This window comes from Triplophysa dalaica, chromosome 18, assembly GCF_015846415.1.
Source record: "Triplophysa dalaica isolate WHDGS20190420 chromosome 18, ASM1584641v1, whole genome shotgun sequence".
Classification (NCBI taxonomy): domain Eukaryota; kingdom Metazoa; phylum Chordata; class Actinopteri; order Cypriniformes; family Nemacheilidae; genus Triplophysa; species Triplophysa dalaica.
The window spans coordinates 15,115,969-15,130,775 of record NC_079559.1 but is presented as its reverse complement, the minus strand read 5'-3'; the positions used below and the strand labels follow the sequence as shown (position 1 = coordinate 15,130,775).

Genomic DNA, 14,807 nt, shown 5'->3' with positions numbered 1-14,807 from the left:
TTAGAAGAAATACATAAATCACTGTATATCCAGTATGTTTTGCATACTGGATATACAGTGTTTATTTTTTTTTAATTGATACAAAAATACATTACAGACAAATTGTGTACGTTGTTGTACATGAAATAATTTTATTCAGTAAGAACTTCATAGTATCCAACATGGCTCTTTAAACATTCATGTTTAAAAAACACGTTAACCAACATTACCATCATGAAACAACATTGCAAAACAAGGCCCAAGTGAGTCTGTAAAACGGTCCACATCTTGATCCATCAGAGCACAACAAGTAGCTGGAACTATGGAAACGAAACAAGAGAATAATGTTAGATATTCAATTTATAGTCAGAGAAAAACAGAGGACAACATCTACAGTCAGAGAATAATAAAATGATGTAATTCAATGATGAGATCTGTGTGTGTGTGTGTGTGTGTGTGTGTGTGTGTGTGTATGTGTGTGTGCGTGTGTCTGTGTGTGTGTGTGTGTGTGTGTGTGTGTGCTTCTTACTTTTCATCGATTACACTGAATATTCATCATTGTGTTTAGAAGAGCGGCGACATGTGGGTTCACTGCAACCTGTTTCTTCTGTATCCTGGCATTTTAGATGACGCTTCTTGTTCCACTCTCTGGATTAATATCCACAAAGAGTCAGGAAAAACTAAATGTTATATATTAAATGTACAAAATATATTATATTAAAACACATGAATTAAATCATCAGCTTGCTAGTGTTAAATAGGGGAGACTTCTAAATAATTTGCCCAAAAAAATTGCATCTCTCGTTGAGAAATATTGTTTTAAAGGTCTTAACAGGTATATAACATTAACATATCTATAAAAAGCAGGTAAGGAAGTTGTTCAATTAATACCTTTCATTGGACTCCAAGTACATGCTGCCCCATCCTGGTACTCAAGATTGAATATGTAACATGCTATGAACAGAGTGGGAAGGCCAGACATGAAGCTGTGCTGAGAACCGTCACACACAACCTAACCTTCAGTAGTCAGCATCCAGTGGCCTGCATAGCAAAGTGTGTTCTAAAACAAACAATTATACATGTGACAATAGTAATAGTTAATAGTGACTATACAATTATCTTTAAGCATTTTACATTTTAACTACATTTTAGTATAAGTGACTCTACAACCAAACTCTAAGCAAATTAAACAGAGTAACTTACACTTAAAACCGTACTTATACAGAAATGTAATCCAACTAACGTTAGGGATGTCACGGTCAAGAAATTGTCACACTAGTATTTTGTAACGGGTCTCACTCCCACCAACGGTCCTATTTGGGAGACAGGCCTGCTATACAATGAGGGTGTCGCTAACGTCTTTTGCTCAAGCTCTCAGCTGGCCTCCGATACATATACTGTATATCTAGATGGTTACGTACATTAATCACTTTACCGGGCTATCCTCCGTGAACATCGACTTACCTCAAGCTATGGTGACTCATTTTAATTTGGGCGCTCGATTTAACGGATGACTGCATTTGCAAATTTGAATTACACCACAAAATAATCACGAGCGAGTGTGGTATCCCAACTGTCGAAGCATGTAACTTTTACCGAGTCTACGGCGGGCGCGATGTTCAACATTAAAAAAACAACCGTCAACTTACTAATACAATGAACTGTAGCTCGTCACATACGCCTTCACTCCTGGTGTGAACAAAAACTCTAAATAACATGAACAACTTCTGTCCTCAGGTGCTATAGCGACGGAGAATGTTTGAAATCTTACCGCGACGGCGCTGCTGAAACCCCGCAAGACTCCTTCGGTCCCCGCGGATGGAGGTTGAATCCGGGGTTAGCAATATGAACCGCGAATTTAGATACCTCTATATAAAGTTACCAGTATGATAGTTACCAAATATGGAAAAAAAATACGTGATAAGTTACCACAGGTGTGAATCATTCATTTTGCGCACTACCCCAATCTCGACTGTTGAAGATCATCCCGCCATTGTAGATTTGAAATTTACAGCAATATTCTGTACATTGAGTTAATCCGTCACGTGACCCCAGAATGCATTGCACTTTACAGCAATATTCTGTATTATTTAAAATACAGTCAGCTTCTGTAAAATAACGCTGTAGTTTTTACAGCAATTCGTTACAGTGTAGCACCACCGAAGTGCGCAGAGCTCAAGCTTCACTACACAAACATGTAATTCATTTTGCCAACGTTAATACGTACTTGTTATTGTCTCCTTCACGAGTGACAATGGGGTGCCTCCGCTTCATATGCTACAACATTGCTGTTGTGCTGGCGTGGTATGCCAACAAATAACAACACCTTTACGTTTGGGACTAAATTTAAAGTATTCCCAAACCCATGTTTTGGTCTCCCACGTGTGTGTGGCAAGCTGCTGCGAAGCGTCCACGCAAAAATATGACGTTGTCGAATTTTTTAAGTCGACACGTCGCTACAGGGCTAGTTTTTAGCCTAATTGCCATATGTCCTCTCGACCAATCAGAATTCACTCGTTAGTGGTATTTCTTTGCGTGTTAATTTTAAATTTGTTGTTTGTGGTGGAAAATATTGAAACATGAAATTGAAAATATTTATTTTATTTTACTATTTAGTTTGTTACTATTTATTTTATTTGGCTGTTATTTATTTCATGCATTTGCATTTATTTGATTTATATTAATTTATAGTATGAGTCCCTGATGTCATATGTTCTCTTGTTTGTTTGTTTTCAAAAAGAAATAAACCAACATTTTTTTTAAAAAAAGGATGGATTTGTAGCGTTTTGAAAAAGAGCTCTTCAAATATATCTGTTAAACTTATAACTGGATTTGTGGTCCAGGGTCACAAATGTGTTTTGCATTCAGCTATGAAATATGTATATGTGATGCATCTCCATGTTTGTCCTTCCTCCCCCATACAGGCATTTTAGAAACAAAGCGTCTGGAGATCATCCACACCCGAGATCCCATCCAGCAGTCGCTCGGTGGCGCCACCTACTATGCAGCAGATCTGCCCATATGGTGGCAGGTGCCTCAATACGTCCTCATTGGTGTCAGTGAAATCTTCGCAAGTATCGCAGGTAGGTGGTCCTAAGGTTTTGATATCTGACACTTAACTTTCCATAAACCTTCTTAGCAACTTACACATCTTCAGAATCAGATCTTCTAATAGGCTTTTCACACTGTGTTTAACGCTGGTTTTATATGTAATTTATCCCTATGTTAAGGTCGATTGTAACGCAGGGTTATAACTGGTATTTTCCCATTAGCAAAAGTGAGCTTTTCATATCTTTTCTTTTTGAATGCGTATTTCTTAGATCGCACAACAATGAAAAATTCTTGAATAAACCCCATGATTTGCCGACCTCGTCATGTAATTCATGCTGTAGTTTGTCAGGCCGGGTCAAGCTGGTGAATACTGAATAGGAGGTGATATGTAAATGTTGTATGGGAATGTTTTCACGGTTCTTGTGTGAATACCATGATTTCTGAACGACCTGTTTTTGCAGCTTAGCTTCCAATAATGGTCTGGATGAAGCAGAGAGAGTGTGTGTTTGAGAATATTAAGGGTATTGGTTTATTCATCTTTTAAAACCAATGTGCAAATCCTGTTTTTTTATATATAACATGACCTTCAACATTCAGTGGTGCACAATGTGCGCCAAATGTAAGGGGGGTCTTTAATGATAGAGCACTTTTTATTATACGACAGTAATGATAATCTGGACATGTTTTTGTTTCTTATATATAGAAATGCATACAAGCAAGATGTCTTTGCATAAATGAACTGGTCATTGTTTTCAGTGTTTAATGTGTGTGTTGTCCTCCAGATCTCGGTCTCTTCCGTGTACTGTAGAGTTTTTTTCTGTAGGATCATTCATCTGTCCTAATGACCGTGCTAATCAATGCATGTCCTTTAAAATCTGCAGTCAACTCCTCTCTGCCTTGCCTTTGTGTAGCAGCTCTTGTCCAAACCGTGGCTGAAATTGCTTGGTAAGGCATCCGCGGCTGTATCAATCAGCGCCGATCGATCAGCACTTGGCGATACATTATTCCAGTTGCGCATTTAAGATGGCCGGGGAAAAACATCTCGCTCCTGCTGGAATACAAGAAAGTCTAAGAAAGCTAGTGGGCTTGAGATGAATAAGGAAGTAGATAAAAGGAAACGAAATCCCTTTACACAAAGTTTGGTAGAAACATTGCACTTAATGCAGTGTGGACCTGCTCCTATTACCTGTGTCTGCAACTGCTGCTGAGATCTGCAGTAGTTGCAGTAATTCATGTCATGATGAGAATTGCAGGAAACTTTCCAGATGTACTAACTATTATAATGCATACTGTACTTTATTGCAGTTTCGCAGACAAGGCTAGTCCTGGACTAAAATGAATGTTTGAGCTGTCTTAACTAAAAACAACTAGCTCTGATATCTAAAAATACAGCTGTGGAGAAAATTAAGAGAGATCCAAATTTTTATTTAATCAGCATTTCTAGATGTATTGTGGCCATTCTAGTCCAGTGTTTGTTGAATTTTAGTCTCAGCCTCGGACCGTTGGCTAAACGTCTGATGCATAAGGCACACTTTTCTGGAAACATTTCAGCATGTTCTAAGTCATCATCTGATTGGTTTAATTTCACAGCATTTCCGGAAGACGTGTGTTGGGTTGTGTAACATTCCGCCTGGAAACAACACAAAGCCGTCTGATTTAAGACGTAAGCTGTCGTGTTTACAACGGTTGCTATAAGAATTCATCATGATCGACTAAACGCTTAATTCTTAGAAGTATGCGAGGTTCATGGCATAGACTTATAATCATTGTTGTTTGTGTTACCTTTTGATACGTTCATAAATTTACACCGGTCTGCTACTGCGGGGAGATTTCCGAAACAAAACGTGATTGGTTGCTTTACCTGTCAGTCATGTGGCCTCTTGGGCGGGCCTCAGCCAAAGAAAGCGGCTATAAGTTCCAAAACCTTCAGTATGAAGGCCTGACTATGTGAGACTAGTTGAATTTCATTAAAATCAATCCAAAATCCAACAGCAATGTGAAAGACTGACAGGATGACTAGACACATGAAAACTGTGATCAAAATCAAGGTATCACATACATTTTTTTTACTTTTCTTAAATACATCTACAAATATTACTATTGTATTGCTTAAAAGTGAATAAGAACTTGAACTATGAAGTATTTGAGGACTGAAAAAACACAGAGTGTCTTTCCTGTTAATTCCATCTGTTTCTCCAGTTTTTATTGTCTGCAAATAAATTCGAATAGAAACTGGCAGAAATAGTGTTAGTAGTTCACAGAATGAAACAAAAATTATCATTTTACAAACACATAGGCTACCTTATAAATAGTAAACTCTAGTACAAAAGTAAACTAACATTTTAAATGCGCTCCTAATTTTTTTATTGCTGCATGTAAGTGTTATGGATTTTGTCTCAGGATGCACAACAGTATTTTTTTACAGAATAATTTTATAAAATCAACTTAAACATCCTAAATTAACTAAGGCTTAAGGAAAGCCTTTTCTGTGAAACCGGCCTTAAATGTACGACACAAAAAAGATGCAAAGCATAAAATATTTCAAAAATGCAATGTATTATAACAAAACGTGATATACATTAATTTGAGTAATAGTGCTTTTCTCAGTATAGAGAATTAGCATTTTCAGCCCATTGATTCCCTCTTGAATTTCCTATGGGTAGTAAAATAAGGTCCATGTGACAAGACTTTACTTCTTTATCTCTAAAGTCAATTACACCGTCAATTCGATTGAAATGGGAATCTCAGGTTTTCCTGTAAGTGACCTCATGACTGAACGATATTATTACATAGATTGAGGTCTTGTGCTGATTTAAGACTTGTAATGACTCATCGTTCAGATAACTGAATCAGATAGCCGCTTTGAAAAATTCAACACTGACTCCAAATGATTCATCGAATAATTGAGCATTTGCTGGTTTTGACCATCCATTTAAAAGTTCCACCTCATTAGGGTCATTTGTTCTCTGACCAATCGAACAGTGCTGAGCACAGGTTTACTTGTTTTAGTTTGCACATGTCAGTGTACATATTTAAAACTCTGACCTCTTTGTGTTCATCTCCCCAAGAACACAATTGTGTGCATTTACAACTCCCAGCTTCAAGGTCGTGGTTGAATATTCCTGTTTTCCTTATAAGTACACACACCACACCAGCAATTTCACATCCATTTCTGCACACAGAGGAAATCAAAGCCTGTGACGTCTCCTCTCTTAGCCTTTATGAACCAGCAAGACTAATAAGTAGCATTTGGCCAAGGCAGGAACAACACTCTCACCTCATACTGAATTGTAAAGAATAAACCTGTAGTAGTGATGATTACTGGATTTCTCCTCTGGCCCTTAAGAACTGTAGTTTAAGATTAAATTGTTACCCATGGCTTTTGATCCTTCAAATAACAAGACCAAAACAAGTCAAGGTCTTTTATAAGAACATTAAAGCCAACGAGAAGGAACTCGCTCTATCAAAAACACTTTTGTTTTTTACTTTAAGGATAGTTTGCCCCAAAAATTCTGTCATCATTTATTTGTTTTAAGGAGCAATTATTTTTCTGTTTGAAGCTTTGATTATGGTTTTTGGGTGTTTAATAGTCATGTTTCTATTTTCAAAAAACGCTTTATATTTCAAATATTTCAATTCTATTTTTCACCGCTGTCCCTCTTCTGACAAAAATCCCTCCTTCCGGATCTCTCTGATTGGTAAAGCTGACCAGGTCTGTTATGATTGGTTCCCCGCTTAGAGCCTGTGTTTGAAGATGTCCCACCCATACCAAATCAGCGAGCTCCCGCTTCTCATGCTGTTATGATTGGCCGGTGCTCCTCTCAGTGCACGTGTAATAAGCTATAGCTTTTAGCAATAAACCGTAACAATGGCGTCAACTTTATTTCATTAGTTAAACACATGCGGATCCATCAAAGTATGACCTAAGTCTGCTAGTGCATGTGCAAATTCCTACAATGGCTAGGGAAATGACACTGTATCGATTGTGTCAGACAGGTTATATTAATTAAAACTAATAACAGAAGCATTAGTTTTGCCTTTATATATTGACCGAAGTTAGATAGTATATCAAGCAGATTGACAAGGAGTCATTTGCAAGCAGGACTTCATAGAAGTGTTTTAGAAGCAGTAGCGAACCCCCAGGGCTCTTTAAGCCCTCTGTGATGACCTAAACTATCTTAAAAATGATATTTAAAAACTTTAAAATATTATTTTCAATTAAAGTCATCCGCTTTTCCCTATTATATATGTATATTTGACATCCTGGATCGTTGCGATACGTGAGATTTCCAAGTCTCACGAGAGTAATTCAAGATCAAGGAGCAGTCGCAGTTCATGTCATACGCTGTCTGAGCAGCCTGCGCATGCTGACAGAAATCGAACGTGTGGTTACGTCTTGCGCCTTCAATAAGCATACGGCCGGCTGACACTATTATAAAACAATGGGAGAGATTAATTTTGAGTGGCAGTAAAACCGACCAATCATATCATCTTTCGGGCACGCTTTGTTTTTTTGCTTACTTTGCGCCATCTGGGGGGTTGTTCTCCAGTAATCTCGTGAAGCGGAAGAACACAAAGCAGGTTCAACAAGAAGAAGAAATGTGGAGTACCTCATTGAAAATGGATGAACTTTGTTATCAAGTCTTGGAAAATGGAGAAAAGCTGATAAACGTTGTTTAAAACAACAGGAGGAAAACTTTATCAAAAGATTTGTTCACCAAATGATAAGTTATATATGATTTATAAGGGAGCCGTGTCTCAATTCTGGTTGTGATCTTAATTTGAGACGAGTGATTTTGACTGGTCAGTCTTAAATTTAACATTGTGCTTATTTGCTGTTATTCTGCATAACAGCGACATTTTATCAGATACTGTAAATCGTAAATTTACTTCAGTCAGTTTCATACTTTTAGTTCACTGTAACTAAACATTACCAGTTTAATATTAAGATGTATTATTATCAAAGTTTAATCGCTGGTGAATCTCTGTTTACTGTGTAATAGAGTAGGTATCTTTGCTGACAGCGCTCTCATGAGGAGTTAGTTTTTAAACTGGTATTATGTAACTTACATTAGTCTATGTTGGTTTTATGATCAAACTGGGAGGCAGTGTCGGTCATGTGTGTGTGCAACCTGGTCCATTATTCCGTTTAAGAGCACACATGGCATGCCGATCATAATGCATTTGTGTTATAAAAATTGTATTTTGTTCATAAAATGATTTTTTATGATTTTTTTTAGTGTGAATCCCTTTAATAATGGTCTGAGGTGCTTCTATCCCCTGAAACCTTTTCTCCTCTTGGAAACATTTAGCAAGACACACCTCCCGTATGTGCTTCTCAACCAGAGACGTCCTAACACACTTTTTCTGTTAGTACAGCTGCTCGCTCTAAAAGCTCGCTCTACTTCTGTCTTTTTCTTCTTTCTTGTGGGGATAGTGGCTGTCCCTAACAGTTAACATCTTCATTTCATTTTTTATCTCCGGACCCAAAAAATTGAAAGAAAAAGGCACAGCGCTGTTGCAATAATATGTCCACAGTGGACGTAGCGGCCCCTGATTGAATTTCCAGAATGATGAGATGGGGAAGGCTAAGTGTAATCTTCCGCTCTTCCATCACGTCTCCAGGGGTAGGAGTATTGTGAAAAGATATAAGACGCTATCTGCACAGGCACTTTTTAAACCAGAAGAGAGCCATCAAGCTATGAGAATCAATACCAGAGGCAGCCTGACGCTTCCTGATCACAGTCAGCTGTGAAATGATAGAGAAATTGGAGAGGTGCGAAGACGGCATCACAAATATTAAGATTAAAGACGCTGAATAGGATGTCACCCGGTGGAATGATGAAGACGAGTTTTGTGTGCCACATTTGTTCTCATTTTCTTACATAAGCCACTTTACTTGAGCACGAATTGGTTTGGAAGACAGACGAGGCCAGTGATGAGCCTGAAGCACTGCTGCTCTAACAGCAAAATTGTGTAAAACACAAAACCTGTGACGTTTTAGTTTTGCATACCATTTTGTCACGTTAAAGGGATCACCCAAGAAGAAAATTGTGTCAACATTTACTCACCCTTAGGAAGATATTTAAAAGAATGTCCGTAACCAAACAGATCTCATCCCCCATTTACTCCCATAGTAATAAATACTGTGAGAGTCAATGGGGGATGAGATCTGTTTGGTTGCTGATATTCGTCCAAATATCTTACTTTGTGTTTAGGAGAACATAGATATTTATAAAGGTTTGGAACAACTTGAGTGTGAGTAAACGATGACAGAATTTTCCTATTTGGGTGAACTACCCTTTAATTTAAAGGCGAAGTCCTAAACATGTTTTTTTTAATAAACGTTCCTTCATAATTGACACATCATTCCTGTAAACTGAAAGGAGAAATTTGGAAGAATTGCAGTTATTGCACAGGTCTCTTATTTCAAGTCAACGTGAAGTAAAAATTAAATATCATACCACAGTTTACTCAAGAATGAAAATGTTGCTACAATTTACTCACCCTCAACTTGTTCTAAACCTTTACAAATGTCTTTGTTCTGTTGAACACAAAAGATATGAAGGATTTCAGAAAGCAAATAGTTCTGGGGCACTATTGATCACCATAGCAGTTTTCTTTCCTACTATGGAAGTCAATAACGCACCAGTCTCCCAGCTCTGCCGTCCCCAAAAGCTCACCGGCACCATCCTGTGCAACTAGCGAATTGTCATTGATTTTTAATTCCAATTTTATGAAATTAAAATAATTTCAGCTTTTTTAATTTCCTGCGTTATAAATTTAAGTGCACCTCTTTCCCTAATAGTGGTTCAAGGCACATAATAAAGGACTGTTTATTACAAATTATTTATCCATGCAGGTAATAAGTTTTTTATTTATGTGCTCTTATAATCTTTCATTGAACGCATTAATTTACCTCTCTCTCCAATATTTGGGCTTTACTTACTGACAAGTTGCTTGGTTTCCATATTCCAACATTCTATTTTCCGAAGGAAGAGCCCAACCCTATATTTTTTCTCATTCATTCAAATATTCCTCACAATTTGGACATGAATGCAACTAACATTTCATGCTAATTTTATTCTGATAACATTTGTAGGAGAGAATTGGTTCCAATTTTGGGTTGTGTTTTTGTGCTTGTCCCCATTAACAAGAATTGCATCAAAATAACAGTCCTGTGGACATTTCTCCTTTTGTGTAGAAAGTCAGTGGAGTTTGATATGAGTACGAGTAAACAATGACAGCATTTTCATTTTAATGAACTATTTTAAAATTAATATTTGATGTGTTCTGGTTTAAGAGTGATGCTAGCGTGATAATTCAGAAGATTATCCGGAAGCTCTACCACAGAACAATCATCCATTTTACGAAACAAAATATCTTGGCAGAAGCTTGTTTTGTGTTAAAAGAATAATTCAACTCTTTTAGGCAACCAGACTAAGATTTAATGTGACTTCAGCAGCAGCTAAACACAGGTTTTTCTTGAAGAACTTCAAGTCTGTGCGGCAGTGTGCTGACACACTTTCATACTCTAGTCTACCAACTCTCCATCTCACCCCAGGTCTCCATTGCCCCATTCCTCCTATGAAATGCAAATGTCTCCCGATAGCACGGTGAACCCTTAAAAATTAAGCCCAGACGCTCCATCTCAACCTCTGGGGAACCTGCGGGAATTTGGATGAAGAGAATTTGACAAATGTCTCTGGAAATTTCCCTCTTTGGCCCTATTCTTTTTGAATAAATCCTTTTTAATGGAGTTCACTGCCAGCTCGCTTTGTCGCGGGCCGTCCGACGACAGCGGAAGGCGAGAGTTGATTCAGGAGTCAGAATTTTTTACATTTTTGTGAAGGCACGCTTGCGTGCACACACGCGACACCTGCAGAGATTAGATGTGTGTACTCTGGTTGAGGGGACAGACCTAAAACCAGACAGAGCTTTTTCTCCGCTGGGAAGTTTAATTATATAAGGCTGTCTCCAAAAGATGTTAAAGGCTAATGTTGTTTTCCAAGAAAGAAATATTGGCGACTGCTTAACTCGGCGAGGGAAAAACTAAAACCGTTGTATTGCAAATGAAAGTTGTTTTTGAGTGTTTGAATAATTTAGCTCCGAACCTAGAAAAGGTCAGCTTTTATTTTTTATTTTTGCTTCTTTTGTGTGATATTGCGCGAGGCTGTGTCATTAGACTCTTGTTGCTATGCTCACAACATTAAGATTTACGTTTTTTTCATTCCTCTTTTAACCCGCATGTTCTTACTGCTACTTGAAGAACAAAACAACGCCCGTGGAGCAGTGGTCAGTTATTTTTCAAGCCTATTAAGATCTCTTTCCGTGACTCGCGTCAGGGCTTCAATGGAGGCGTCATGCACCGTTCTGACCTCCACAAGAAAAGTCTCACGTATAGCTTCACAGAAGGGTGGTTTTATGAGGCTGCAGCGTACAAAGAAAAAGTACACATGCGGAACACAATAGGAGATAATTTAATGAATTTCTGCTTGGTTGAAGTCAGAACAATGGCATTACATTATGACTCACTTTAACGCTTAATAAAGCACCCAAGAGTGTCAGCAAGAAACTACAGTGCGGCTCACCAATCATTTTTTCCGAATGCTAACATAGGTTTTGGTGAACATTTGTCGTTACACCCATACATACTGAGACTCTTGGGTGCTTTATAGAGGGTTAAAGTGAGTCATAATGTACCTCTGTTGTATTTAATTCCCCCAACTGTATATTTAATTCAATTACTTCAATTCAATTTCATTATTTACATAATTTTGCAATGTTTGCAAGCAGCTTCATATCAATATAGATTGTAGTGACAGAGGTGTATTAAGCCTTAACGGTCCAGTGCATGACATTTAGTGGCATCTAGCGGTGAAGTTATGAATTGCAACCAACTGCTCACTCCACCCTTCCCTTTTGAAGCACTACTGTGGCTGATACAGAACTTGGATAACGCCGTGTTTTTGCTTCTTTGCTGAAGGAGATAATGTATTTATGAAACGCACTCTGTAGAGCAGTTTGTCCGTTTAGGGCTACTTTAGAAACAACATGGTGATTTCCATGAAAGGGAAGCGCTGTGTATGTAGATAGAAATAGCTCATTACAGGGAAATAAAAACATAAAGCTTCATTATGTAAGGTCATTATGCACCTCTGAACACATAGGTATGTATGTGTATTATATTGGGATTTCTCTTCATAGATCCTTCAGAAAACGACACACAGCACCTTTAATGGCAGGGTGGGTGATCCTGTCCAGAAACATTTTGTGTCATGTTGGTTGAAAATATCTTTACATCCTGATAGTGGTCAAATAATATTTTAGCATTATGTATCGTCTATGAAAGGCGTAGGACCAAAACACGTTCTGTAACAAACACAACTTTTTTCAGAAGGGTTTAATTACTATCACGGGAAACGTTTGACCAAATTGTTGCCTTTTACTTGTTGGTCTTACAATAATATCAAACATCAACAAGGTTATTGACATTTAAATACCCAAACAAACATAGTCCCATGAATGAAAGTTCTTCAATTGAAACGTTGGATGTAGCTTCCAGTAAATAAATCCACAGGCAAGTAAAAGGAAAGGAAAAAATAATCAAAGTACTCATCAGTAGGTCGTCTCAGTCCTTTTCTGATGAGATATGGAACGCAGGTAACAAAAATCCAAATGAAGACAAAAATAGTTCCAATGTCCCCAAAGGTGAAAATGTAGAATCCACTGGGTTACGGCCATTCAAAACCAAGTTATTCCCCAGCTCATGATCCTCAGAAGTGCGCCAATTGATCCAGAGCTGATGCTCCCCAAAACATGCCACCTCACCAAACAAGAAGACCCTCCTCCTCAAAATGGCCGCCTTACCCCTCTTATGGGCAGGCCTGATATAATAAAAGTCCTTGGCAGCCCACAAAAGTCTTCATATTTTATCTTGCCCACAATGCCAAAAAGAATGTTTAACAGCCAACATATCTTGTTAATGAAAATAATTAACAAACATTTTAGCTTGTGAGACAATCATATATAATTAATCTTTCACAACTTTACCCATATTAATTACTCTCCTGGAGGCTTTGCTGGGACAGTGTCACAGAGTCCCCCCCCCTTGCCGGAGGTTAATCCTTCCCCAAAGTATTGTTTAAGGTTCACAACATTTACATTGTCCACCTTTTCCCCCGAACCCCATTCAACAAGATAGTTCACTGGCCCTAATTTCTTCTTTATCTTCACAGGTCCCTCCCATTTAGGGGCTAGTTTAGATGAAAAGTAAGCATCGGCCTTTGACACAGGATGAGCACGGACCCAAACCAGGTCTCCCATTTGGAACTGAACAAACTTCCGCCTGGCGTTGTAATACCTGGCCTGTTTGGAGTGCGCACTTCTCATAGCCGTAAGAACATCCTGCTTAAGTTGCTGTTGTCGTTCTACAAGGGAATATCCTGAATGCTCTGGGTTTGGCGGATGAGCAACAAGTCGTTCGAGGGGACCTTTCAACTGTCTGCCCAGTGCTAGTTCGGCAGGAGAGTGTCCTGTAGTTTCGCTGAAGGCAGTGTTAATAGCGAAACGAAACTCAGCGAGCCACCTATCCCAGTCGCGATGGCTTCCACCTACAAAGGATGCGATCATGGTCTTAACGGTTCTGTTGAATCGCTCTGTGAGATTTGTTTGAGGGTGATAGCTGGTGGTGAGCTTCCTTGTTATTCCCCATCTCTTACATAGATCCTCCATCAGTTGGCTTAGAAACTGAGGTCCACGGTCAGACAGTAAAAACTTTGGAACTCCCCACCTTGTTAGCACCTCTTCTTGCAAAATCTTGCAGATTCGGTGAGTCTTGCTGTCTCTGATAGGGAAGAGCTCTACCCATTTGGTAAAATAGTCGACCACTACCAGAAGATACACATTCCCTTTTTTGCTTTTAGGAAGGGGCCCCATAAGGTCCACTCCTAACATGTAGCCAGGCTCCTCTACTTCTGTGGATTGGAGGAAGCCAAAGGGCTTGGTGTTACCAGGTTTATATTTCTGGCAGACCGTGCATTCCTTCACGTGCTTCCATACGTCTTTGCGAACCTCGGGCCACCAGGCAACTTCTAAGATTTTCCGAAGAGTCTTCATTCGCCCAAGATGTGCCCCCAGGGGGCTGTTGTGAAAATAATCCAAAAAGGTTGCGACTAGACTCTCGGGCACTACAAGTTGGTATTTTATGCCGGCAGCACAGGGTGACACTCTGTACAAAACTCCATGCTGGTCTTCCCATCTGATGCGGTCACCCTCATCTGTGATTCCAATTTTCCCCTTCAATTCACTCACCCCAACATCCAAAGCTTGAGCTTTTAGTATTTCTGCAATAGTTGATGGAATATCCAAATTCCAATGTGAGGATTGGTTGCCCACAAACACTGCTAAGGAGACATTGCAACTCTGAGCTCTAGACAAGGCATCAGGCACTACATTCATCCTTCCCTTGCGGTACTGTACCTGGAAATGAAAACGCTGAAGCCTCAAGGTCCATCTCGTCAGCCGAGACGTAGTTTTAGGAGAGTTAAAAGCCCAGGTCAAAGCAGCATGGTCTGTACACACCACAAAGGGAACTCCTTCCAGGTAGTGATGCCACTTTTCGACAGCCCATATCACTGCAAGACATTCTTTTTCTGAGGTTGAATAATTCACCTCTGCTCCTCTCAGACCCCTCGAGGCATATGCAATCACGTTTTCCTCTCCTTTGATGTTCTGAGTTAGAACTGCCCCCAGGCCAAATGAACTAGCATCTGTCT

At 39.0% G+C, this 14,807-nt stretch overlaps 1 protein-coding gene and 1 long non-coding RNA gene across 2 annotated transcripts in view; one reads left to right on the top strand and one right to left on the bottom strand.

Annotated features, from left to right (window-relative positions):
• Window positions 1–14,807, top strand: part of slc15a4 (solute carrier family 15 member 4) — a 74,827-nt gene that overhangs the window by 30,392 nt on the left and 29,628 nt on the right. The window contains 1 exon segment of the mRNA XM_056772980.1: window positions 2,904–3,062. Coding sequence (XP_056628958.1) covers window positions 2,904–3,062 — 159 coding nt within the window.
• On the bottom strand, window positions 199–1,027 carry LOC130440102 (uncharacterized). Its single transcript, XR_008909520.1, has 3 exons — window positions 871–1,027; window positions 509–627; window positions 199–299 (listed from the first exon to the last, which is right to left on the bottom strand). It is a non-coding gene; the product is annotated as an uncharacterized LOC130440102 (long non-coding RNA).